Here is a 27,924-nt window from a genome sequence, read left to right on the forward strand (position 1 = left end):
CACAATCTTGAGCTGCTTCTGTTTTGTAGTGTGTTTCATATGATACTAACTAGACAACCAGTAGCTTGTAGTAACTACTGTAAGTAACTGCTAATTTAAAGGTGCAATATGCTATAAACCACTTCGTACCATTGCAGCTTAAGGACTTTGCTATTTATTTGTCCCATTAAATGAGAAATCACAAATATTTTATTTGTGACTAAATAAAATTATTTAAGGTTATTTTAAGGGGGTAAATGACCACTTTCCATGCATCTGTGAAGATAATTTCCTTCATTATCCAGTGAAATTATTCATATTTCTGATGCTTCTAAAATTGGATCCAACAGAACAATTATTAAGCAATAGAATTTAGAATTTTATATAAAAACACTTAAAATGCTTTAAAATATGGCTCTTCCTTATCTGGAGGGAGGCCACCAAATGTAAGATTTGGCATTCACCTAAAAACTTTATTTTAATTAAAAAAAAAAAAAAACTTGCCATCCTATTTCTATCTGTTTGAAAGCTGTGCCCAAGAATCTTTCCTAGTATTTTTGCTTACTCAAAAAGGGAGCGAATTCTTTTTAAATTATAAGAAATGTGCTTTTTAAAATTAGAAAACATAGCAACTTTTATAACTGCAAGTTAACTGATTCTTGTATGAAAACTTGTAAGTAGGGGAAATTCTGCCTAATTTCAAACATTTTTAGTATAATCACTTGAACTTGTCTGAACGTTTCTTAAGGATGTGATGCTCTTACCTTGTGCGTTTTCTAATTCAGATAAGAATAAGTTCTCGTTTAAAAATAATTTAGTAAATGCTACTTGCTTTTCTTTGTAGATATTGAGTAGGCTTGATCATAAATCATAAAATATTTACGTCCTCCTGTCTTGTCAGGGACCATTCCGCGACATTTCGGAAGTTTTGGAACAGCGCTACAAGCCTCTGGAACCGACACTGCGGGTGGCGGAACCCATCGATGGGCTTACCGAGGCCAGAGCACAGCTCCAGAAGCAGGAATGGGCACGAAATGTGAATGACAATATGTAAGTTCTTAGCTTAAAAGAAGTAGCTGTACCATATTTGGTCCCCTAAGTTTTTAAAAATATTTTCTATTTGCTAACATTTTATTTGTGTTAAAAGGTAAACAGCCCCTGACCTATTCAGAGACATCCATTTTTCGATATGCAAGTGTTTTAGATAAGGTTGGTGTTGATGATGATGTTAATTTTATACACATACATATTACGCAAATACGTATATATTACTCAGAGGAAAAAAGAAAAGATTGAATGGCATTTTAAGGGGATAAGTGATCATTTTCCATATATCTGTGAAGATAATTTCCTTCATTATCCAGTGAAAATATCCATATTTCTCATGCTTTTAAAATTTGATCCAACAGAACAAAAACATTTCTCTTAAAGTGAACTAAATTTTATTTTTATACATTGATATGAAACTATCATTTTAATAAGTCAGGTGCATTGTAAGTGTTTCAGTTCAGTTCAGTCCCTCAGTCATGTCCGACTTTTTGCGACCCCATGAATCACAGCACGCCAGGCCTCCCTGTCCATCACCAACTCCTGGAGTTCACCCAAACTCATGTCCATTGAGTTGGTGATGCCATCCAGCCATCTCATCCTCTGTCGTCCCCTTCTCCTCCTTCCCCCCAATCCCTCCCAGCATCAGAGTCTTTTCCAATGAGTCAAGTCTTCGCATGAGGTGGCCAAAGCATTGGAGTTTCAGCTTTAACATCAGTCCTTCCAAAGAACATACAGGACTGATCTCTTTTAGAATGGACTGGTTGGATCTCCTTGCAGTCCAAGGGACTCTCAAGAGTCTTCTCCAACACCACAGTTCAAAAGCATCAATTCTTCGGCATTCAGCTTTCTTCAAAGTCCAACTTTCACATCTATACATGACCACTGGAAAAACCATAGCCTTGACTAGACGAACCTTTGTTGGCAAAGTAATGTCTCTGCTTTTGAATATGCTATCTAGTTTGGTCATAACTTTCCTTCCAAGGAGTAAACGTCTTTTAATTTCATGGCTGCAATCACCATCTGCAGTGATTTTGGAGCCCAAAAAAATAAAGTCTGACCCTGTTTCTTCCACTGTTTCTCCATCTGTTTGCCATGAAGTGATGGGACCAGATGCCATGATCTTAGTTTTCTGAATGTTGAGCTTTAAAAGTCAACTTTTTCACTCTCCTCTTTCACTTTCATCAAGAGGCTTTTTAGTTCCTCTTCACTTTCTGCCATAAGGGTGGTGTCATCTGCATATCTGAGGTTATTGATATTTCTCCTGGCAGTCTTAATTCCAGCTTGTGCTTCTTCCAGCCCAGTGTTTCTCATGATGTACTCTGCATATAAGTTAAATAAGCAGGGTGACAATATACAGCCTTGACGTACTCCTTGTCCTATTTGGAACTAGTCTGTTGTTCCATGTCCAGTTCTAATTGTTGCTTCCTGATCTGCATACAGGTTTCTCAAGAGGCAGATCAGCTGGTCTGGTATTCCCATCTGTTTCAGAATTTTCCACAGTTTATTGTGATCCACACAGTCAAAGGCTTTGGCATAGTCAATAAAGCAGAAATAAATGTTTTTCTGGAACTCTCTTGCTTTTTCGATGATCCAGCAGATGTTGGCGATTTGATCTCTGGTTCCTCTGCCTTTTCTAAAACCAGCTCGAACATCTGGAAGTTCACAGTTCATGTATTGCTGAAGCTTGGCTTGAAGAATTTTGAGCATTACTTTACTAGCATGTGCAATGAGTGCAATTGTGTGGTAGTTTGAGCATTCTTTGGCATTGCCTTTCTTTGGGATTGGAATGAAAACTGACCTTTTCCAGTCCCTGTGGTCACTGCTGAGTTTTCCAAATTTGCTGGCATATCGAGTGCAACACTTTCACAGCATCATCTTCCAGGATTTGAAATAGCTCAACTGGAATCCATCACCTCCACTAGCTTTGTTCCTAGTGATGCTTTCTAAGGCCCACTTGACTTCACATTCCAGGATGTCTGGCTCTAGGTGAGTGATAACACCATTGTGATTATCTGAGTCGTGAAGATCCTTTTTGTACAGTTCTTCTTTGTATTTTTGCCACCTCTTCTTAATATCTTCTGCTTCTGTTAGGTCCATACCATTTCTGTCCTTTATTGACCCCATCTTTGCATGAAATGTTCCCTTGGTATCTCTAATTTTCTTGAAGAGATCTCTAGTCTTTCCCATTCTGTCGTTTTCCTCCATTTCTTTGCATTGATGGCTGAGGAAGGCTTTCTTATCTCTCCTTGCTATTCTTTGGAACTCTGCATTCAGATGCTTATATGTTTCCTTTTCTCCTTTGCTTTTCACTTCTCTTCTTTTCACAGCTATTTGTAAGGCCTCCTCAGATAGCCACTTTGCTTTTTTGCATTTCTTTTCCATGGGGATGGTATTGATCCCCATCTCCTGTACAATGTCATGAACCTCTGTCCATAGTTCATCAGGCACTCTATCTATCAGATCTAGTCCCTTAAATCTATTTCTCACTTCCAGTGTATAATCATAAGGGATTTGATTTAGGTCATGCCTGAATGGTCTAGTGGTTTTCCCTACTTTCTTCAATTTCAGTCTGAATTTGGCAGTAAGGAGTTCATTATATGAGCCACAGTCAGCTGCCAGTATTGTTTTTGCTGACTGTATAGAGCTTCTCCATCTTTGGCTGCAAAGAATACAATCAATCTGATTTCGGTGTTGACCATCTGGTGATGTCCATGTATAGAGTCTTCTCTTGTGTTGTTGGAAGAGGGTGTTTGCTATGACCAGTGCATTTTCTTGGCAAAACTCTATTAGCCTTTGCCCTGCTTCATTCCATATTCCAAGGCCAAATTTACCTGTTACTCCAGGTGTTTCTTGACTTCTGACTTTTGCATTCCAGTCCCCTATAATGAAAAGGACATCTTTTTTGGGTGTTAGTTCTAAAAGATCTTGTAGGTCTTCATAGAACCATTCAACTTCAGCTTCTTCAGCATTATTGGTTGGGGCATAGACTTGGATTACTGTGATATTGAATGGTTTGCCTTGGAAACGAGCAGAGATCATTCTATTGCTTTTGAGATTGCATCCAAGTACTGCATTTCGGACCCTTTTGTTGACTATGATGGCTACTCCATTTCTCCTAAGGGATTTCTGCCCGCAGTAGTAGACATAATGGTCATCTGAGTTAAATTCACCCATTCCAGTCCATTTCAGTTCGCTGATTCCTAGAATGTCGACGTTCACTCTTGCCATCTCTTGTTTGACTACTTCCAATTTGCCTTGATTCAGGGACCTGACATTCCAGGTTCCTACGCAATATTGCTCTTTACAGCATCGGACCTTACTTCTATCACCAGTCACATCCACAGCTGGGTATTCTTTTTGCTTTGGCTCCATCCCTTCATTCTTTCTGGAGTTATTTCTCCACTGATCTCCAGTGGCATATTGGGCACCTACTGACCTGGGGAGTTCCTCTTTCAGTATCCTATCATTTTGCCTGTTCATACTGTTCTTGGGTTTTCAAGGCAAGAATACTGAAGTGGTTTGCCATTCCCTTCTCCAGTGGACCACATTCTGTAAGTGTTTAGTTTCCTTATATCGAGGAAGATGATTGAGAAAGATAAAGGGCGATCTAAGAGCATATGCAATTTTAGATTATTATATTAGCATCATTGATTTGTGTCTAAATTCACACCTCTTTCTCCAAAGTACTTCTTCTCACTTCAGGCATTTGTCATCAGTAGTTATATGGAATTTATAAAAAGACAATTTAAAATCTAGAAAAGCTTTTTAAAATTATTATTATTGTATAAAGTATCTTGAAATTATCTTTGTAATGTCTTATAATAATAATTTACAATATATAATAAATAAATAATAATAGGCAATTATTATATTATTGTAATTGAAATTATTTTAATTATAACTTAATATGTATGATAAATAATTACATAAGTTAACTACATAATACATACTGCAATTACTTATTTATATAATATGTACTAATCATATTACATGTTATATAATAATAATTCTAAAATATATTACTAAGTACGCTTTGGTTTATAAAGAAACTAGAATTGCCTCTTATCTAGCACAGTGGATTTTGGATAGTTTTATCAGTCAGAAAAGAATATATAATCTGCTTTATTTTAATCATGCATTTCTGAAGAGACTCTTGAAAACTAAATAGTTTTGAATAAACTCATATGAAAGATAAAATTGGCAAGCATCTCAAGTAATTTTCATAAAGTTTTTCATTTTATAGTGATTACTTGAAGTGAGATTTTAGCTGTAGAGCATTCAGCAGATTCTTTCAATAATTGATTATTACCCAACATATAATGAATAAAAAAATAATAAACACTTTTCCCCCAATTCTTTTGGGGTGGTAAATTTCTTTTAGTAAAGAGATTATAGAAGATTAATGCTGCTCAGACTCAGCCAAGCAAAATATGCAGTTTAGTGATGAATATCTAGAGTTATATTATTCAGAATTATTTTCTATTTTCAGTGATGCCAAGGTTTATGAAATAACATTAACTTCTCAAACAAATAACTGACCACATATATTGTTGTTTTAGTTGCTAAGGCATGTCTGGCTCTGTGTGACCCTATAAACCATAGCCTGCCAGGCTCCTCTGTCCATGGGATTTCCCAGGCAAGAATACTGGCTGCTGCTGCTAAGTCACTTCAGTCATGTCCGACTCTGTATGACCCCAGAGATGGCAGCCCACCAGGCTCCCCCGTCCCTGGGATTCTCCAGGCAAGAACACTGGAGTAGGTTGCCATTTCCTTCTCCAATGCATAAAAGTGAAAATTGAAAGTGAAGTCGCTCAGTTGTGTCCGACCCTCAGCAATCCCATGGACTGCAGCCTTCCAGGCTCCTCCATCCATGGGATTTTCCAGGCAAGAGTACTGGAGTGGGGTGCCATTGCCTTCTCCAGGGGATCTTCTAAACCTAGAGATCAGACCAATGTCTCCTGCGTCTCCTGCATTGGCAGGCAGATTCTTTACCACTGAGCCACCTGGGAAACCCAACCATACTGATATTTCTACAGAAATCATTGCATATCAAACATATTGCAGTGTCCTTTCTTAGTATTTTCCTTGATAAACCTGGAAAGAGCAGGTATCAATGCCATCCCCAAAGAAAGGTGCTCAGCTTGTACTTTCTGTGTAATACTTGTAAACATTTTCAACCTCTGTAGTGTTGCTAACGACCATTTACTCTGAAACTTCCAGATTTAAAGTGCTTTTAGGATAACCAACCAATCAGGGACAAACTAAGTTGGGAATATTAAAGAAATTACTTATCGATTTGAAGCTATCATATTTTTAGCAAAAAGCTTTAGTAATGGGTTTTAACAACCAGCCTATGAATAATCCACTTTTTCAGAGAACTTCAGTATTCTTGCTTAGAAGGAACCTGGAGGGAGGAGCCTAGTGGGCTCCAGTACATGGGGTTGCAAAGAGTCAGACACAACTGAGCATGCAAACTTCAACTTCAGAGAACTGAAACTATTGTTTTGTAGCTTCTTTTGAAACTATTTTGGTTTCTACATTCTGCATAACTTAATTGTATCTTGTGAGGCAAAAGAAATGTTAGAAGTTTAGGTTTTATGTCTTTAAGATAATAATTCTGTGATAGAAATTAGGCCAAAAGTCTACTTTTATCACAGAGATACATAGTTTTTTGGGTTTTTTTTTAATGCAGAGAATCCTTCCTTGCCCCCCTCCCCCCCGCCATATTAGCAATTTCATCTGTAAGAGTGATGCCTTTGTCATCCAAGAACCTTAACTGAGAACCCTCTATCCAAACTGGGAAAATGGAACTTTCCATTTCCAATCTTAGGGATTCAAAAAGTAGCATTATATCAGAGGACTTGATATATTTAACTGTTTCATTTTCATATCATTGTGAAAATTGCACTGTGGTGAAAGTAGAAAGATGGGCTTTGTGACTAGATCTGTATGAGCTCAAATCTCGACTCCATTACACAACAGCAGTATATAATCTTGGGTAAGTAACTTAGCCAGTCTGAGCCTCTATTTCCCTGTCTGTAAAATGGGGAGATAAATGTTATCTTAAACATTGTAATGAGGATTGAACGAGATAACAAGTATGCCAAGAACATGTGAGAGTCTTAATAGAAGATAATTATCATCATGTTTTGTGTCTACTCCAAGCCTAATAGTTCTGTGCCTAAGACATCACACTATATGGATAGGAAATCACAGATTGCGTCGACAGGCTGGATCTCATCTACTTGCCCTAAGAACCAGAAGTTAAGGAGGACCACAAGCAGAACTCTTCATCGGTCATGGAAGATTTCTCATTAAGCTTCTAGTTTTCTAGGGCTGCCGTCACAAACTACTATAAACTAGATGGTTTAAACAACAGAAACTTCCTATCACAGTTCGGGAGGCCAAAGTCCGGGATCCAGTTCTCAGCAGGGGTGATTGCTTCTGTCCCAGTCTCTCGCTTAGCTTTTGGTGATGGCTGGTAACCTTTGGTGGTCCTTGGCTTGTATCAGTAGAAACAGAACTCCAATCTCTCCCACCTTCTTCACGTATTCTTCCTATGTATGTGTCTGTCCGTATTTCCCCTTTTTGTAAGGACACCAGTCATACTGAATTAAGGGCCCTCCCAACTCCAGTATGATCTCATCTTATAAAACCCACAAAGACTGTATTTTCAATTAAGGTCACAGTCTTTAATATATTCTTTAAAATAAACATAGAAAGTGGGACAATAATATTGTACATATAGAGTATGGAGGGGTTTTTTGTTTTTTTGGAAGTCATTTAAAAACTTTATTTGTTCTTATTACTAAACAAACTCTATTTTTCTCATGCCTTCTAGAAGAAAATTATTTTCCTTATTTATGTATCTATTTTTATGAAGCCAAGAAATTAAATAAGCAATTAGTAAATAATTGCTCAGTAACCTTTATATGAGAAGCTCTCAAATAGCATAAGACATGTAAAGGAGTATTTATTGATCCACCAAATGTTTGCATGTCAGGAATAGTTCTAGGCTCTTGAGGTATACCACTGAATTAAATAAACCAAGTCTCTACTCTCATGAAACTTCTATGCTTCTAGCTTTATTTTTTTGTTTGTTTTTATTTTTATTTTTTTTAATTTTATTTTATTTTTAAACTTTACAATATTGTATTGGTTCTGCCATATATCGAAATGAATCCGCTACAGGCATACATGTGTTCCTCATCCCGAACCCTCCTCCCTCCTCCCTCCCCATACCATCCCCCCGGGTCGTCCCAGTGCACCAGCCCCAAGCATCCAGCATCGTGTATCAAACCTGGACTGGCGTAAACTGAACTGAACACCCTAATGAAGTTCTAAAGAAGTAAGCACTTGAAAATAGTCAAGCATATGTTAAAGACAGTAAGTGCCATGATTTTTTTTTAATGTAGAATTTATTCATTCTCTGATAATCTAGAAAGGTGTTCTTCACAGAAAAGGAACTGAATGTGTTCTTTGTAAAGAAATGGTTAAAATTTTGGCAGAGAAAAGACGAGAAAGTAGATAAAATGTAGGTTGATGGTATGGGAAAAAATGAGAAGACCAATTTGACAGAAACTCATTTTTAAAAAATTAACTTATTTTAATCAAAGGATAGTTACTTTACAATATTGTGGTGGTTTTTTTGCCATACATTGACATGTATACCATGGCTGATTCATGACAGGAACTCATTTTTATGTGGGAGGCATAGTAAGGAAATTTTTAGGAGGCTTTAGGGCCAAGGATTTGAGGATTTATCAGTAGATAGTGGAGAACTTGGAGAAGGCAATGGCACCCGACTCCAATACTCTTGCCTGGAAAATCCCATGGACAGAGGAGCCTAGTAGGCTGCAGTCCATGAGGTCGCTAAAAGTCTGACACGACTGAGCAACTTCACTTTTACTTTTCACTTTCCTGCATTGGAGAAGGTAATGGCAACCCACTCCAGTGTTCTTGCCTGGAGAATCCCAGGGACGGGGGAGCCTGGTGGGCTGCCGTCTATGGGGTCACACAGAGTTGGACACGACTGAAGCAACTTAGCAGCAGCAGCAGCAATGGAGAACTATTAAAGGCTTCTGAGTACGAGGATGTTATGAAAATAATATGAATTTATTGACTGTGAGACAGATGTATTTGAGAAGAAATCTGCTGGAGGGAAGGAACCCACTAGGATAACGCTGCAGTTCTCCTGGTGAGAGGCAGAACTAAGGTGAGGGCAGGATTCAGCAGTCAACTCTTTCTCTTTACTTCCTTCTCCTTTCTGTACATAATCTCTCTGAGTGATTGCTTCCGTTTGAGAGACTTCAGCTATAACCATGTGACCCTGGTTTCCACCCTTAAGTCTCAGAAATCTTTCTCCTACCTTCCTTATTCATATTTTCAACTGCCATCTTTGTTTGCATCTCCTCCAGGTGTCCCAAACTCAGTGGACCCCACATTGGCCTGCTGCTTCTTGTCTTGAGAGTGTATTGCAGCACCACCTCTCTACCCAAGTAGAGACTTGTCAGTTACCTTGTTATCCCTCTCCAGAATTCTATTGGTTCCCAGATCCTGTCTGTTCTACCTTTCATGTATCTTTCAAATCCAGCCCCTCTTTTCCTTTCCACTATTGATTTGGTTTAGGACTTGTAATTTCCTTTTTTAAATGCTATAAATCCCATCTGGTCTGCCCATTCAGTGCATCTACCACAACCACACTAGGGAAAATTCAGCAAGTTAATATTCCCCAAAATGCTTTTTTGTGGCTTTTTTTTTTTTTTTTTTTTAAATCAACTCCAGGATAAATCTTAATTCTTTATTGCAAGACTCAAAGCCCTTCAGGATCGGATCTGGGCTTATTTCTCTAGCTAATCTGCCACCACGTTCTCTAAGAAACTCTCTGTCCAGAGCTACTGGGCTGTTACCATTCATCTTTATATCCATGCCCTCTTCTATTTCCATGAAGAGGTTTCCTACCTCCCTTGGTTTACTAAGTCTGTTCAAATCCACTTAAAAGCATAAGAAAGAATTGTTTATTTACTTCTTTAAAAGTGCAGGGACTTGCCTGGTGGTCCAATGGTAAGAATCCACTTTCCAATGAAAGGGGCATGGGTTCTATCCCTGGTCAGTGATCAAACTACTGAGCCCGTGTACCACAACTAGAGAGCCCTCATGAAAGATCCCACATGCCACAGCAAAGATCCTGCATGCTGCAACTAAAACCCAATGCAGCCCAAAATAATACATAAATACATGTTTTTTAAAATAATAAAAAGAGTGGAAAGAGCAATGCATATTTGACTTAGGGTCTTTCACAGAGCATTTAAAGGATTATTTTCAGATGTAAAATGGGACCATGCAAGTTACCGAGATGAAGTAGGGAAAGAAGTCATTATTAAGAGAAGGAAGAAATGGAAGGCCACAGCACCAGAGCAGTGTTTAGTTTACTCACTAAGACAGCAGAGGTGGAATGGAGTGATCATGAATCAGGTGATGTAGGCTCATACCAACTTCTCTTAAAGACTTAGGAGTGGTGCTAAGATCCTATATGTTAATACCTTCTATTAATTGTAAATATCCTGGCTTAATATAGGACACTGTAATTATGCAGACTACAACTATATCCAACATGGAGTGGGGTTAGGACATTGCAGTGGGAGTTGGTGCCAGTCTCTGCTCTGGTAGACAGAATATTGACCCCACACAGAGGCCACATCCTAATCCCAGGAACCTGTGAATATGCTACCTTATATGATAAAGCAGACTGTGGATGTGATTCAGGATTTAAAGTTGGAGAGATTATCCTGGATTATCCAGAGGGCCCAGTGTCATCACAAGGGTTCTCAAAAGTAGAGATTTGACTACGAGAAAGATCAGAGTGAGGCAATGTGAGATGGATAACTCATCTTTGCTAGCTTTGAAGATGGAGGAAGAGACCACCACCAAGAGATGCTGGCGGCCTCTAAAAGCTGGGGAAGGTGAAGACATGGCCTCTCCCCTAGAGCCTCCAGAACGGATGCAACCCTCCCATGCCTTGCCTTGAGTTTTAGTTAGACCCACCCCAGACTTCTGGCCTCCAGAGATTTCAGATGATAAATTTCTACTCTTAAAGCCACTCAGTCTGTGATGGTAACTTCTTACAGCAGAAATACAAAACTAATACAAGTGTCCTTCAAATCAAGGAGCTAGCTTGCTAGATCAGACTTTGGTGTTTAGGTTAATTACAAACCTGAGCTAAATTTGAGGGAAATCCTTAGATCCCCAAGGATTCAAGGTTCTTCTGCAGACACTTCGAGGAATAAAAAACGATATGACTGTGGCTTGAGTTTTCCTATAAAGAGAAGTTCAAGATTTAATCATATTGTGAGGATAATATATATATTGGGCTTTCCTGATGGCTTAGATGATAAAGAATCTACCTGCATTTCAGGACAACTGAGTTCGATCCCTGGGTCAGGATGATCCCCTGGAGAAGGGAATGGCTACTCAATTATTCATCTATCTGTATTTTTGGACACATCATGTTAGATCTTAGTTCCTTGACTAGGATTGAACTCAGGCCCTTGACAGTGAAAGCTCATAGTCCTAACCACTGGACCACCAAGGAATTCCCAGAATATTATATTTTAAACTTGTGTAGCCTTTCATAAGAGCCTGAGTACAGACAGTCCAATGAAAAATGAAAGGTATCAATTTTCTGATAATTTTTGTAGAAGAGGCAAAACTTTACTTCTGTCCACTTAGGATCTTTAATTGGGCCTAAGAATTTAATTGACATAAAACAGATTAAAAGGAGAAAAGCATACAGATTTATTTAATAGAAGTTTTACAATAGCCTTCATAAAGAAAATGAACACCCAAAGAAGTGGCAAACGCTATGTTCTTTCATATTGAGTTGAGCAATGAGAAGCAATTGTAAAAAACAGCAAATATATATGGGGAGTCCAAAGGAAGATAAAAGTTATTTAACAAGGTCTGTTTGTACAGAATTCTCTACACTGTGACCTCACATGTCTGGTGATAGGAATTTTCTTTCCTCTTGGTTTAGAAAAGGCGTCTTTTATGTGGGAGTGTAATCTCCTGGTTTTAGGCGGAAAAGAGAAAGTAAGTTCGCTTTTCTTGTACCAATTGTTTTTAAGAGGTTTTAGCTCAAAATAATCCTTGGCCAAAGTGGCCTATTTCAGGGTGGCATATTTTGCTACCTTCATTATTCAGAGTAGGTGAACAGTAGTGAACTAAACTTTTTTTTTTTTAAAGGACATTTAAAAACCATGGTGTATCCATAGATGAGATATGGTTATATTATTTATCACTAACACTGATGATAAGGAAATTTAATGCATCTCAAAACTTTTTTGACTTGTGTGATTTTGCAACACTTTAGACCTTTACAATTTGCATACTTTCTGAACTGTTATTGTATTATGATAAATAGGGATTATCATACATTTTCAGATAATGTTTTCTTAACAATTCAACTTTTATTTGTAACTCTTCCATTTATTTTAATTACTAGCACAGTGTGCAACATTTATTAATCAGTAGAGCCTTTTTAAGTTAAAATACTAAATTAGCTAACCCCATTAACACAGAGTACTCCAAACAAGCAGTAATAGGAGAGGTAGTTACTGTGCAAATCGTATTATCCACGCGGGTGCTCTAGGGCACGGTTAAGCGTGATTACCCTCTTTTGATCCAGTATTCCTCTGCCTCTCCCAGCTAATTTCCAGTGGAAATTTACAAAGTGCTGCCTTCATTTTTCCAGCTTAATTTTTCTAATGAAGTTCTGGTACTTTATAACACTGGGGATACAGATAATAAGCCTGTGTATAATTAAGAAGTTCTAGAATTTGTCTACAAAAGAGTCCTTTATTACTTCAACTCTACAGTGAGAAACATGCTCTCTTTATGTCCGCTGTTTCCTTGGAAATGATGGCTTTTTAAATAACTGACCACAGAATCCTAGAATTCTGTTCTTACAGACACCTAAGTCTAAGAATTTTAATATTCATGACATTGACATTAATGGTGGTAACGGAATATTTTTACTGGTATTGTGAAAATCTTGCATATACTTTTGATTATATGCCGTCAGACAAATCATAAAAACACACTTTTAGTCTTTTTAGTTAGATTTTATCATTTTTTAAAGAATTCCCCCTACTGCAATAGCTAACATACACTAAGTAAAGTTTTGCCACTTAGCTTTTGGTCCGTTTACAAGGCATGTGGAATTGCTTTTGTAAAAGAAAGACTGTCGTCCTGTGACATACTCACATTCTTATATGGGAATGGCATTTATACATCCCAGCCTTTCCTAGTTCAATTTAGGGTTCAAAAGTGCGTTGAAGGTCAGAAGAGACTTGAAGGCTCAACTGAAGTATGCCAGGCAGAGCAAGGAAGGTGACCTGAAGGATGTAGCCTGGACAGAGTCATCTCTCTGTCAACAAGCGCAGAGCTCATGTGGGTTTCAGTTTGCCTTCTGAGGTATCTAGTGATGCTTAGCTCAGAGCTTTGGTACTTTAAGCAAAGTGGCAGAGATGAGAGGGAAGGTAGAGGTGGAGCCAGAGAATAAAGGGTCACGTGTACCATGATAAAGTGTCTGGACTTTACTATATAAAACATAGTGTAAAAGCATCACAGTGTTTTAACCAATGGAGTGAAAAGGTCAGTCATCTCAGAGATATCACTCTACTAGCTATGTCCATGGTAAAGAAATGGGAGTCCGGGTACCACTGCCACAGTCTAGTTTTGAAATAAAGAAGACTTGCCCAGGAACAAGGACAGAGATAGTACAGAGAAGAGAAAGGCTGGTAAACTGATTTATAGGTGGAATCCTGTAAACCCTAAACCAGAAATAGGGGCCAACATGATATGGTGTGGATGGTGTGGGCAGGGGCATAGATGCATCTTAGGGCTTTCCTCAGTGCAATGAATAAAGATACATTCAAGATGATTCAAGAAGTTAAGGATGTGTTTAAAAGATGCATTGAAGAGTCTCATAGAAACCAAAGACAAACTGGACTAAGGTGACCCCTTAGGGCTACAAGGGTATCATTTTCTCTCTCAAGTGGCATTTCCACTTTTCTCTGTATTTCTGCTCGCTGTCTTCTTTCTACTGACTGGCTTTATCTGTGGCCTTAGTTGTTTTCCATAAATCTTCAGTTTGCCCTTAGTTTTCATGGCCACTCCAGGCCTGATTCAGTATAACCTTCCAGCTCTAGAATCCACAGCTAATTCAGCTTTTCGGTTCAAATTTCCTGAAAGAGAATCTGTCCTGCTCAATTCATATCATCAAACTGTCCCACACCAGTTGTAGGCCTAAAACACAATTAATGCTTAACAAATATATGTTAAGTCAACGGACATATTCAATTAACTTATGAATGGATGACAACTGTGGGTGGGGACCGTGTGCCACATTATAAATACAGTGTCTTATGAAAGTGTAGCCACGAGCAAAGATTTTCTCAGGTTGAGGAGTGCAGGGGCAAGAGGTCCTCTAGTACCTTTACTTGATAGCTTCTGAGTGAGGTGACTGGTCAGATAGTGATGTCCTTACTTAAGAAAAAACATGTAAGAAGCTCTGTTGGCATGATGGGGTGGAGGTTTGGCATATGAGACTAATTTGTGGGAAGATCTATTTGAGGTGCCTATTCTATATCTCATGCGAAGAGTTGACTCATTGGAAAAGAGTCTGATGCTGGTAGGGATTGGGGGCAGGAGGAGAAGGGGACGACAGAGGATGAGATGGCTGGATGGCATCACTGACTCGATGGACGTGAGTCGGAGTGAACTCCAGGAGTTGGTGATGGACAGGGAGGCCTGGCGTGCTGCGATTCATGGGGTCGCAAAGAGTCGGACACAACTGAGCAACTGATCTGATCTGATTCTATATCTAGGTAGATATTCCTTGTGAGCATTTGAAAATACTGGTCTTGAGTTAAAGAAAAGCACTGTCTATAGAGATAAAAATTTAGAAATGATCAGAGGTGACAGTTAAAATCTTGGTGGGGGAAGCATCTTCCAGGGAGGGGAGAGGCTACAGAGAGAAAAGATTTAGTAAAGATTCTTGGGAATTGCTTTAATGTTAGGGCAGTGATTCTTAATTAGGTTGCTTACCTGTATCACCTTGAAGCTTAAAATTATATACATATGCATTCCATAGTCTCAGTCACAGATATTTTGACTCAGCAGGCATATGGGTTTGAAATGTATGCCCAACTGATTCTAATGCAAAGTTCTAGTTAAGGTAAGAGCCATTAATTCAAGGTATGGCAGAAAATGAGTCAGTCAGGAAACTGGGTGAAAGCAAAGAATTCCAGGAGATATTTTACAAATTAAAGGAAAAGAGAATTCACTCCAATGACTGGATGAGACATGAGTTTGATCCCTGGATTGGGAAGATCCCCTGGAGGAGGAAATGGGAACCCACCCCAGTATTGTTGCTTGTAGAATTCCATGGACAGAGGAGACTGGTGGGCTACAGCCCATGGGGTTGCAGAGTCAGATGCAAGCATACATATGTGAAATATTTTAAATTTACATTTAATTTTAAAATTTAGAATATCAAAATATAGAATATTAAATGAAATTTTGTTGTGCATTCGCTCAGTCATATCCGACTCTTTGTGACCCCATGGACTGCAGCATGCCAGACATCCCTGTCCTTCACCATCTCCCGGAGCTTGCTCAAACTCATGTCTATTGACTCGGTGATGCCATCCAACCATCTCATCCTCTGTCATCCCCTTCTCCTCCTGCCTTCAGTCTTTCCCAGCATCAGGGTCTTTTCCAATGAGTTGGCTCTTCACATCAGGTGGCCAAAGTATTGGAGCTTCAGTTTAAGCATCAGTGCTTCTAATGAATATTTCCTCTAAGATTGACTGGTTTGATCTCCTTTATTTTCATTAAGGTGAAATAGTATTAGTGTCATATAGATAAATATATTGGCACCACTTTTGTAGAATTTAATTTTAACTTATTTTAAATACTCCATTTTAGAATCTTGCTGAAACTAACATCTGATGAAGCCCACCTTTATATCATAGAATATAAATTGTTCTGCTTTTAAATACATTTTTGTATATCTTTAGTACATTCACAATTTTCAAAGAATAATTAATGATGATTGAGTCTAATTTGAGATACAGTGTATCTTGGTTAGAGCCTCGGAAGTCATTGACAAAGGAGATGCTCATTTATAAATTCTGAAGAGAGATTGTTAACTACAAACTTGTCAGTTGCGTAAAGCTTCCAAGTGTGTTATAGTTGGACCCTGCAATTTTCAAAAAGTTATATTGATTGAAAAGTAATTTAAAATGGTAATTGTATCTTTTTAAAGTCCAGATTTTCTGGCTTTTATTAAAAATTAGGAGATCTAGAAACAGCAGTCCCCCAGTCTCAAATGGCAATGACTGATTAAAGTTTGCACTCTTAGTTTTTGCATAATGTATGTTACTGCCTGGCCTTTCCAGACATAGACATTGGAGACACTTGTTCTAAATGATAAGGTCCTCAAGAAAGAGCCCAAGATTTATGCTGTACACTTAGTATAATCCTTGTCAAGCATTTTTTTTTTTACATATTGGACTTGAGCTTAAACTAATTTTGTTTTGTTTTAATCCATCTGATCACCAAAATCATTCTCATTAAAAGATAAATCAAACAAGAGGAAATGAAGTCAAGTGTGACTGCTCTTTAATCTTTATTAGCACTATACTAGCAGTCCCAGTAATAGGGCAGCCTTTTCTTTCTTTTTTTCTTTTTCTTACCCAGAACAGCATTTTCCAAACTTTGCCTCTTGAACTCTAGTCTGGAAAATATTAATGAGTATCCTATCAAATAAACTTGGGAGAAATTATATTTGAAATAGTTAAACTTTTTTTGGCATTTACAGGGCTTTCCAGTCTTAAATATATTTTTATTTAGTATAAACTACTAAGAGGGGACATATACTACATAGCATTTTGCAAACGCACTCACTCATTGATTCCTCAAATATTACTGCAGCCTAATACGTGCCAGACACTGAGTTAGATGCCAAGAACAAGGCAATGAACAACATAGCTGAGGTGTCCTGGCTTCATAGAGTTGATAGCACGGTTAGCCGTGGAATCCCTTTATCCGCTGACTGGTTTGCAATATGCTGCTCTGATATAACTCAACAAAGAACATTTGATTTTTTTCCTAGCAAGTTTTTCTTTTTAGTGGCAGCTTATTTCATTCTTAGACTTTCTTAAGGGTAGTTTGTACAAGTGTTTCCCACAGCCTTATTTCTCTGCTTAATTATATGTTTTTTATATCAATTATACAAGTCCTGAATATATCTGAACTTAAAACATTTAATGTTGTAAATGGCCTATTAAAAAAGAGCCTGTGTGATTGCTATGGAGCTGGGGCATTTAAATTCAGTATCTCTTTAGTAGAGACTTTTCTTTTTTTGGTTAAGTTTTCCACAATTAGCTAGAGGAAAGTAAAGTCAACTCTGTAAAATATGTTTTGGAAAGTTGCACAGATGTAATGAAGTTATTGAATAAGCATGCCTGGAGATTGTTAATAATAATAATAATAATAATATATCCAGGGAATGCTAGTCCTCTTAAGCTAAGAAAACTGTAAGGAGAAGGGCAAAATAGGTCTTCCCATTTAAATTTAGAAGTTTGTAATACAAGCTCACTAACTAGCTGAACAGATAATCTAGCCATTTGCATTTTTTATATTTAAATATTATATCACCACCCTGGGGAAGAAATTTATGTTATTGATACTGCTGCTTGAATAGTTTATGAGTTTTCAATTTCTGCTATGAATTTTACTTTAAGTATGAAACACTTTATATATTAAATGCTTATAGCAATGGTTACATTAAAATCTCAACGAAAGCTGTCTTCATCCATAAATGGTCTGCCTAATTCCTATTTCAAGTTGTTACTCATTTTACAAACATCTCTTCAACTGAAACTCTACTAGATAAAACATCTTGATAGGTTATATTTTTGAAATCCATCTGTTGGTATTAATGAGCTATATATATTAGGTTTATCTGGACATTTATATTATGAATACATACAGTGAAAACACTTTATTTATCATATTGAAGATTATAAAAAGATACCTTTAATTGCTAAATTCATTCTCAAACTTATATTATTCTATGTGATAAAGGAAAAAGGAGATATTCAGTATTTTATAACCCTTTCTTATGAATGGGACAGTTGACCTGTTTTTTTAGAAGGGCTAAAATTATTCAGTATTCATATTTTCCAGTTTTATTGAGATATGTCATACAGCACTATAGAAGCTTAAGGTGTACGGAACAATGATTTCACTTACATGTATCATGAAATGTTATATATTCACTATTCATTATATTTAGTCAATATTCATTGTCAGTTATACATACTACCAATTTAAAACATATCTCATCCTAGTTCATATACAATTGACATAAATACTTTGTACATTTCCAATTGAGTGGCTTTTAAAAATGCTTTACCTTAAAAAAAATTCCTACAGTTGGTTAATGAGAACTAAGTCATCTGACAATGAAATCAGAAATGAACTGGCTATAACTCAGCCCTCAAAACATTAAATTTTCTATTTTCTATATTACAATAATGATTAAAATACTAGAGTCTAATAGAATATGTAATATTTGAGCAGGTGTACTTTTATGATAACATGGAAATTTTTGTTTGTTGATTAGTTTATTAGATTAAATTGACTTGCCCTTGTTCATATTTTCTCTCCTAATTCTTTCATCAGCTGTTTGCAAACTCTTATACCTAGGCATTCTTGCTTGTCAAATTAAGTTTTGTAAACCAGAGGGAATTGCCTCTGGAATTAAGGGAATTCCTTTATGTTAATTAGATTATAGTGGATTTTTCCCCCTTTTCTTCTCTTTTTTTATATACCACGCAATTAAATAACTGGTCTATTTTGAACATTACAAAACTCTTAATCCAGCTTCTCCTTTTGCAAGTATTTTAGATAGATCTTTCAGCAGACCTTTCAGCAGAGATCCTGGGGTGAACCCCAGCACTGACTCTTGTATCCTGTTTAGGCCTGTCTGTCCTCCCAGTGTTGTCAATGATTGGGACAAGTCAGGCTGCTCATTGACCAAGATCTTTATTAATGCAGCTTGTGATTTCTTCAGCATGTTATATGGTTCCCCTATAAGAACAATAAAAAAAAAATTGGCATATTTCCCACTCTGTATAGGATATACAATAAAACTGACAATTGATTTTTCTGATTCTTTGGTCATTTTTTAGTTGAAAAACAATAGCATCTTAGAATCGCTTTCAAGATAGAAGTAAACTATCCTTTGAGTCTACGAAATTCAATTAGTCAAATACGAAGACAGTACAATTCATATGACTATATTTGCTATGAATCTCATTATATTTTATTGACTATGAAGTGTAGGAGGTTTCCAGATTTGAAGATGAAATCATTTTTTACGCAATCTGTGATGATGGAAAAGTATTTATTTTTGTTTATTTTTTTCCAAATGAAGAGAGTGAAGGCATTGAAGTATCCTGTATTCACTTTAGAGTTCATTAGTAAGAAACCTCCAATAAAAGAAAAGGAAATGTCAGACATTTGATATCAAAAGATCACAAGGCTTCCAATTTAGCCACATAATGTTTTTTAAATTTATTTTTTAATTGGAGGAAGATTACTTTGCAATGTTGTGTTTGTTTCTGCCATGCAACAACACAAATCAGTCATAATTATACATACGTCCCCACCTCTTGAACCTTCCTCCCCTCCCCCCATCTCACCCCTTTAGATCATCACAGGACATCAAGCTGGGCTCCCTGCGCTATGTACAGTAACTTCTCTCCAGCTATCTATTTACACATGGTAATGTGGCTATGTCGATGCTTCTTCGTCTGTTTGTCCCACTCTTTCCTTCCTTCACTGGGTCCACAAGTCCGTTCTCGATATATGCGTCTCCATTCCCTCCCTGGAGATAGGTTCTAGAAAACTGGTATTAATGAGCAGCATAGTTTTGAGAGAGAGGAATGGGCCACCCTTCCTCTGTCCCCAGTGTGGATCAGCCTTCAACGTGCTGTGGGCAAGTCTGCCCTCATAGAGAGGGCCACACAGAGCCCTAGAGACAGTTACAGAGTTTGGTGATAGAATCTGTGAGCAAAGGATAAAGTAACTGAGTATTCCATAGGGATATTAAGGAAGATGAGATAAGGCTGCAGAAGCTTTACATCTTCTGAGAGGAGTCAGTATAAGCACCCTATGAAGAGCATCATTTCTATTTTCAAGGCCAACGAACTACACACATCCAAGACCCCACATGTGGGTTCCAAGTTTTACCTCTGAGCCTATACTCATACCAGTCTACGACTTTTGCATCCTCTTTTGCGGTTTTCATTTCTGCCTAGTGAACTCTGACCCATCTGTTAAAGAACAGATTAGATATTTCCCCAATTCTTTCTGTTCCCATACTCTTTTGTTTTCTCTTTTTCATGAAACTTTGTTTTTCTCCCGTTGTATACTGGTACAAGCTATTTGCTCTTTCCTGCATTAGATTTTAAGGGTCGCAGGTCAGGAAGCAACAGTTAGAACTGGACATGGAACAACAGACTGGTTCCAAATAGAAAAAGGAGTACGTCAAGGCTGTATATTGTCACCCTGCTTATCTAACTTATATGCAGAGTACATCATGAGAAACACTGGGCTGGAAGAAGCACAAGCTGGAATCAAGATTGCGGGAGAAATATCAATAACCTCAGATATGCAGATGACACCACCCTTATGACAGAAAGTGAAGAGGCACTAAAAAGTCCCTTGATGAAAGTGAAAGTGGAGAGTGAAAAAGTTGGCTTAAAGCTCAACATTCAGAAAACGAAGATCATGGCATCCAGTCCCATCACTTCATGGGAAATAGATGGGGAAACAGTGTCAGACTTTATTTTTCTGGGCTCCAAAATCACTGCAGATGGTGACTGCAGCCATGAAATTAAAAGACGCTTACTCCTTGGAAGGAAAGTTATGACCAACCTAGATAGCATATTCAAAAGCAGAGACATTACTTTGCCAACAAAGGTCTGTCTAGTCAAGGCTATGGTTTTTCCTGTGGTCATGTATGGATGTGAGAGTTGGACTGTGAAGAAGGCTGAGTACCAAAGAATTGATGCTTTTGAACTGTGGTGTTGGAGAAGACTCTTGAGAGTCCCTTGGACTGCAAGGAGATCCAACCAGTCCATTCTGAAGGAGATCAGCCCTGGGATTTCTTTGGAAGGAATGATGCTGAAGCTGAAACTCCAGTACTTTGGCCACCTCATGCGAAGAGTTGACTCATTGGAAAAGACTCTGATGCTGGGAGGGATTGGGGGCAGGAGGAGAAGGGGACGACAGAGGATGAGATGGCTGGATGGCATCACTGACTCGATGGACGTGAGTCTGAGTGAACTCCGGGAGTTGGTGATGGACAGGGAGGCCTGGCGTGCTGCAATTCATGGGGTTGCAAAGAGTCAGACACGACCGAGCGACTGAACTGAAGAACTAGGTTGGTCATAGCTTTTCTTCCAAGGAGCAAGAGTCTTTTAATTTCATGGCTGCAGTCAATATCTGCAGTGATTTTGACCAAGAAAATAAAGTCTGTCACTGTTTCCATTGTTTTCCCGTCTATTTGCCATGAAGTGGTGGGACCATATGCCATGATCTCAGTTTTTTTTTTTTTTTTAACATAAAAATAATAGTTGTTACTTTCTTGGCAAAGTGATGTCTCTGGTTTTTATTTTTTTAATTTTATTTTTAAACTATACATAATTGTATTAGTTTTGCCAAATATCAAAATGAATCCGCCACAGGTATACATCTGAGGTTGTTGATATTTCTCCTGGCAATCTTGATTTCAGCTTGTGCTTCATCCACCCTGGCATTTCGCTTGATGTACTCTGCATATAAGTTAAATTAGCAGAGTGACAATATACAACCTTCACATACTCCTTTACCATTTTGGAACCAGTCCATTGTTCCATGTCCAGTTCTAACTGTTGCTTCCCGACTTGCATACAGATTTCTCAGAAGGCAGGTCAGGTGGTCTGGTATTCCCATCTCTTGAAGAATTTTTCCACAATTTGTTGTGATCCACACAGTGAAAGGCTTTGGCATAGTCAGTAAAGCAGAAGTAGATGTTTTTCTGTAAATCTCTTGCTTTTTTGATGATCCAACAGATGTTGGCTATTTGATCTCTGGTTCCTCTTCCTTTTCTAAATCCAGCTTAAACATCTGGAAGTTCTCGGTTCACATACTGTTGAAGCCTGGCTTGGAGAATTTTGAGCATTACTTTACTAGCATGTGAGATGAGTGCAATTGTGCAGTACTTTGAACATTCTTTGGCATTGCCTTTCTTTGGGATTGGAATGAAAACACCTTTTCCAGTCCTGTGGCCACTGCTGAGTTTTCCAAATTTGCTGGCATATTAAGTGCAGTACTTTCAGAGCATCATCTTTTAGGATTTGAAATAGCACAGCTGGAATTCGATCACCTCTACTAGCTTTGTTCATAGTGATGCTTCCTAAGGCCTACTTGACTTCATATTCCAGGATGTCTAGCTCTAGTTGAGTGATCACACCATCGTGGTTATCTGGGTCATTGAGATCTTTTTTTGTACAGTTCTGTGTATTTTTGCCTCCTTTTCTTAATATCTTCTGTTTCTGTTAGGTGCATACTATTTCTGTCCTTTATTGTGCCCATCTTTGTATGAAGTGTTCCCTTGATATCTCTACTTTTCTTGAAGAGATCTCTAGTCTTTCCCATTCTATTATTTTTCTCTGTTTCTTTGCATTGTTCTCTGAGGAAAGCTTTCTTATCTCTCCTTGCTGTTCTTTGGAACTCTGCATTCAAGATGCACTCTGCATTCAAACTTGGTCTAGTTGGCTCTTTTTTCCTGCCTCTAGCCCAGGCGAAAAGACTTAATTCACATGCTTTGCATAACTCAGTGGAGAATTTATTGTGATCTTAACTCATTGAAGAATTTATTGTTATCTGGAGTCAAATTCCTAACTTGTAATAAAGTACCCTTAATCCTGCTTTGAGCTTAATACATATGTTTCATTAGTCACCCTTTAATAGAGAGAAGGCTTCTCTAGGACATGTTTGAAACCTGAACAGGTATTTGAGACTTGTTCCCTAGCTATGTGTCTCGCTATCTATGAATCATTATCTCCATGCCCAGTTTGAAATGATTTACCTAAGTCAAGGTTCATCATGACTTGGATAACTACTCTTTTGGGCAATCAATATATATGGAGAAAAATGTTTCACAATTTATAAAGATCTGTAATATATTTCTATACATAGTCTCCTAGGGCCATCTCATCTCTGCTATAAAGCTGTTCATGATCTCCTTTGCTTCCTTCATAAAGAACTCAATTTTCTAGTTATGCTGAGCCCCTTTCAGTTTCTTCAGCAACCATTTTCATTCTCTAACTCACTTCCATATATTTTGTATGTGTGTGTTAGTCGCTCAGTCACGTCCAACTCTTTGCGACCCCATGGACTGTAGCCCACCAGGCTCCTTTGTCCATGGGATTCTCCAGGCAAGAGTACTGGAGTAGGTCGCCATTTCCTTCTCCAATATTTTGTATATGTTGATTAATTTTAATTTTTGCTTCCTGAGACCTCTACCAATTCTTTTCTAACTCTGCAGACACTCAAGTAATGACTTATTTGTATATACCACTGTATCTCCACATTGAATTTAAGAATTTCTGCCAGATCTGTGTCTTTGATGACATTATAAAAATTAATAGGCAAACCCATAACACCTTCTTCTTTAATATAATGTTCAGTTAATTGAAAAGTACTGTCTGCAAGAATAAAGCACATCTGAATATATATTTAAAACTGTTAAAAGATACCATTTTAAAAGTAAAGTTGATCATTGTCTAAACTTTTGATTGAAAGCTCAATTTATTTTTAGGGTTTTCATAGCTGTTTGTACTTTTATATAGCAATCTATCTGAGACTTAAATAATTTCTTCTGAATTTGAAGATAGATTTTTAAATATTATTTATAAAATGAATCTAAATAGTTTCATTATATATACAGCTATACACGTACACATGTGCACTTAATACGCACTACATGTTTCTCTAATGAAACATTATGGCTCAATGGAATTAAAATTAATTCAGGTGCAGGGAAATACCTAGTCTTTGAGCCTTATCTTTTCAGCCATCCAGTCTCTTGAGAAAGCAAATTTTGCCCAGACACAAAAGAAAAATGTACTATTAAAATGCAATTCAGAAGTGATAAAAAGTGTAAGTGCAGCAGCCGGCTCCCAGCACCCCCTCTGTATACTAAGGGACATTGGGGCCACATTAATTTTTTGTGTGAGTGTTGTCCATCCCGTGTGCAAATTAGCACTGGAAGGACCGTAATCTGTCTTACATGAGAGCTCTTTTCCCAAGGGCATATATAATACATGCTTGTGGAATTTTGTATATTCAAAGCTCTGTGTTCTGTTTATTTTTTATCTTAAATAGATGTAGAAGGTATTTTCTTCGGAAAAATATTTAAAAGGAATTTCTTAATAAACATTAAAAAGAAATTGTAGAGAGGTGTGAAACTTTATGCAATAACACATTTCCTAAGCTTATTATTTTTTAAACAAATTCATGAATATAGTGGGAGAAATTTCAATTGAATTGGGATTTTTAAAAAGGCCCTTTCCTTGTCTTAATTAAATAAGATAATATATGTGAAAATATCAGCATCTGCCCCAAAATTTGTTTAACCTCAATTTCGTTTTTTCTGTGTCTGAATTTCAAAGTATTTTTCTTGGCAGAATATTTAATTTAGTCGTAAATTAAATACTTACTTCCCAGAGCTTGCTTTTTTCCCTCTAAAAGTTTCTTGTATTTAAAACAGGATCTAGCTCTAATATTATTGATACCATATCTCCTTTGATTATATTAATTAAAATTTTCTGATGTTTACTCCTCTTTCCTATATTATATGTTTCTTCTTAGATTATCTCTTATATTTAGATATGAGTTTTTCTTCCATCTTGGTGTTAGTTGCTCAGTCGTGTCTGACTCTTTGTGACCCCATGGACTATAGCCCACTGGGATCCTCTGTCCGTGAGGTTCTCCAGGCAAGAGTACTGGAGTAGGTTGCCATTCCCTTTTCCAGGGGATCTTCCCAACTCAGAGATCAAACCCAGTTCTCCTGCACTGGCAGGCAGATTCTTTACCGTGTGAGCCAATGCCTCATTGAACCATGGAATTCTCCAGGCAAGAATACTGGAATGGGTAGCCACTCCCTTCTCCAAGGAATCTTCCCAACCCGGGGATTGAACCCGAGTCTTGCATTGCAGGCAGATTCTTTACCATCTGAGTTACTAGGAAAGCCCTCCATCTTGGTAGTTTCCCCAAATGACAATCCATTTATAAATTCATATTAAAAAGGAAACTCTAACCATCAGATTAAAAGTGTATTTGTGTGTGAGAGTGGCTTATTTGACTGATAGACACTGGGATATGACCTTTTAATTAAGAAATTTCCAAATGTTGATATTTGAAGTTGTTGCACTGGGAACTCTCAGTATCTTTTGAGAAGAAACAGTTAGTCTTCTGAAATCTATTAGTCAAGCTGCCAGGTCACTTCAAGAGGAGCAAGGGAAGAGTTCAGTGAGTAATCTTTGAATTAGAATTCATATATTCCATTTGGTGCCTCACTCTGGCCTGCCTGTGCCCAGAGCTTTCTGATGTAATATTTCTGAGAATACATTCTTTTTATGAATATATGAACTGGGAGAGAAACCTGGGGGTTTGCATAGGTTTCTCACCTGTTTTCAGCTTTATTCTTCACTCTCACCCATTGCAGTAGCTTCCAGAATCTTCCAGGATTCTGCAGGACTAATGGCATAATTTCTCTTTGGCCTCTTCCTCTTTTGGAACTCGACTTTTCTATCTGCATTCCACCTGCCAAAAATTTGTTAGCATTTTCCTCTTCTGTTTTTTCTCTTGTGTCCTCTTTCCTATGAACTTATAACTTTTTAAAAAAATCCCTTTACTCTTATTTCAGAAGGTTTTGATGGGGGATTAAACAATTCATCAGGTTACACTATAAATGTATCATAATCTGAGATGTTCTGTGAGAGTTTAAAATTTTTAGTTTTATGTTGATCAAAATAAAATTAAAACTAATAATGATAATGATGACGGCGGTGATGACAGTGGTGCTGATACTGAGAGCTACGACAATAAGCTACTTCTACTTTTGCAATACCATTATTTATTGAATACTTACATGGTGTTTTCAGCACCACGTAAGTTTTGTGTATATTAAGTTGTTCATTTGTGGCTCAAATGGTAAAGAATCTGCCTGCAATGCAGGAGACCTGGGTTTGATCCCTGTGTCAGGAAGATCGCCTGAAGAAGCGAGTGATGACCCACTCCATGTTCTTTCCTGGAAAAAAATCCCATAGATAGAAGAGCCTGGTGGGCTACAGTTCATGGATTCTCAAACAGTTAGATGTGACTGAGCAGCTAACACTTTCCTTCCAGTTTACTCCATAGCATGAGGGAAAACATAGCAGGGGCAAAGCTAAGATGCAAATATAGGTCTGACTGACTCAAAAGCTTCCTTATCCATACTCTGTACCAAGAATGCCTTTATTATTTGGATAAGTTAAGATGTGAAGAAAGCCCATTTCAATGAGAGTTGCCAATGGTAGCCATCCTTTACATTTGGGGAATACCATCTTATTAAGGGCATTTTTACTTATGTGATGAGTTTTTAGTTACTTGGCACAATTAATTAATTAACATTTTCTATATTTAGCAAATATTTGAGACCCACAAAATTCTGTAAAATGTTAGTGTCTCCATTTGTGGAATAAGAAATGAAGATACATAGAAGGTAGTAACAGAAATAGTCAGTGGCCAAGATTGAAGTGAAGACCTGGTTGTTCTGATTCCAAGCCATGTGTTATTTTCCCTAAATTTATGACTTCTTTAAATTCTTTGTTTTTTAGTCAAATGTCTCTACAAATCAAATTAAGACAATTACCTTAATGTTCTTTCAGGTTTTTGCCATTTTCTTCCTATCATAAAAACAAAAAATACGTCCCGACAATGCATTTATCAAGCAAATATGGTCCTGATGTTTATGGAACTCAACATTTCCGAGATGAAAATCCTAAGAGATGGATCTGTAACAAGGTGAGTTGATGCAATATTAAAAAGAAAATAATGTTTCTTTGAAAATGCTAAAAATGGACACTGATTATAGCAAATATACTCTCATTACAACTAATATCTTCATGGTTACAGAATTATTTTTAGCTATTTTATAAGAAGATAGTGCAGCTTACTGTGTCAGTAAGAGGTTTAAGTTTTTTTGTGGATTTTTTTTGTTGTCGTCTCCTTGTGTTTTATGGTTCGGCCACCTGTGGTCAATGGCATGGATCATTAGCTTTGGCAAAGCCAATTAGGGTCAAGTCTGAATCTGTGGAATAGAGTTAAGCTAACTCTCAGGCATGGAGATCAGTGCTTCCTTGCTTTCTTTCAACCTTCGTGTATATGTAGATAGGTATTTAGGAAAGAAGGAAGAAGAAAGGAAGGGAAAAAGGAAAGAGGGAGGGTAAGAGGGAAGAAGGAAAGAAGAAAGGGGAGATATATGTGATACCCTATCTATATATATGACATAGAAAAGGAAAAAGCAGATAAATATTTACTTTTGGATTCCAGAATTATAGTTGCTAGCACTTAAATAAAAATTTCTAAAATGGGAAAACCCCTACCTACATGTCTTATACAATAGGAGGTAACAAGGAAAGTTCTTACTGGGTTTTTAACCTATTGTCTAGCAATTAGAAACTCAAACTTACTCATATCAAAATTATACAGATAAAGTGGAGCAGGAAATTA

At 37.4% G+C, this 27,924-nt stretch overlaps 1 protein-coding gene across 6 annotated transcripts in view; it reads left to right on the forward strand.

The window, feature by feature from the left end:
- SPATA17 (spermatogenesis associated 17) overlaps positions 1-27,924 on the forward strand; it is a 265,096-nt gene that overhangs the window by 155,891 nt on the left and 81,281 nt on the right. For all 6 annotated transcript variants that reach the window (XR_009490826.1, XM_002693949.6, XM_005216791.5 and 3 more), the window contains 2 exons: positions 881-1,029; positions 27,081-27,216. Coding sequence is in view for 5 of the 6 variants with exons in the window: in XM_002693949.6 (XP_002693995.2) it covers positions 881-1,029; positions 27,081-27,216 (285 nt within the window). In the remaining variant the exon portion in view is untranslated. The remainder of the gene's footprint in view (positions 1-880; positions 1,030-27,080; positions 27,217-27,924) is intronic.

Source organism: Bos taurus, chromosome 16, assembly GCF_002263795.3.
Source record: "Bos taurus isolate L1 Dominette 01449 registration number 42190680 breed Hereford chromosome 16, ARS-UCD2.0, whole genome shotgun sequence".
NCBI lineage: Eukaryota > Metazoa > Chordata > Mammalia > Artiodactyla > Bovidae > Bos > Bos taurus.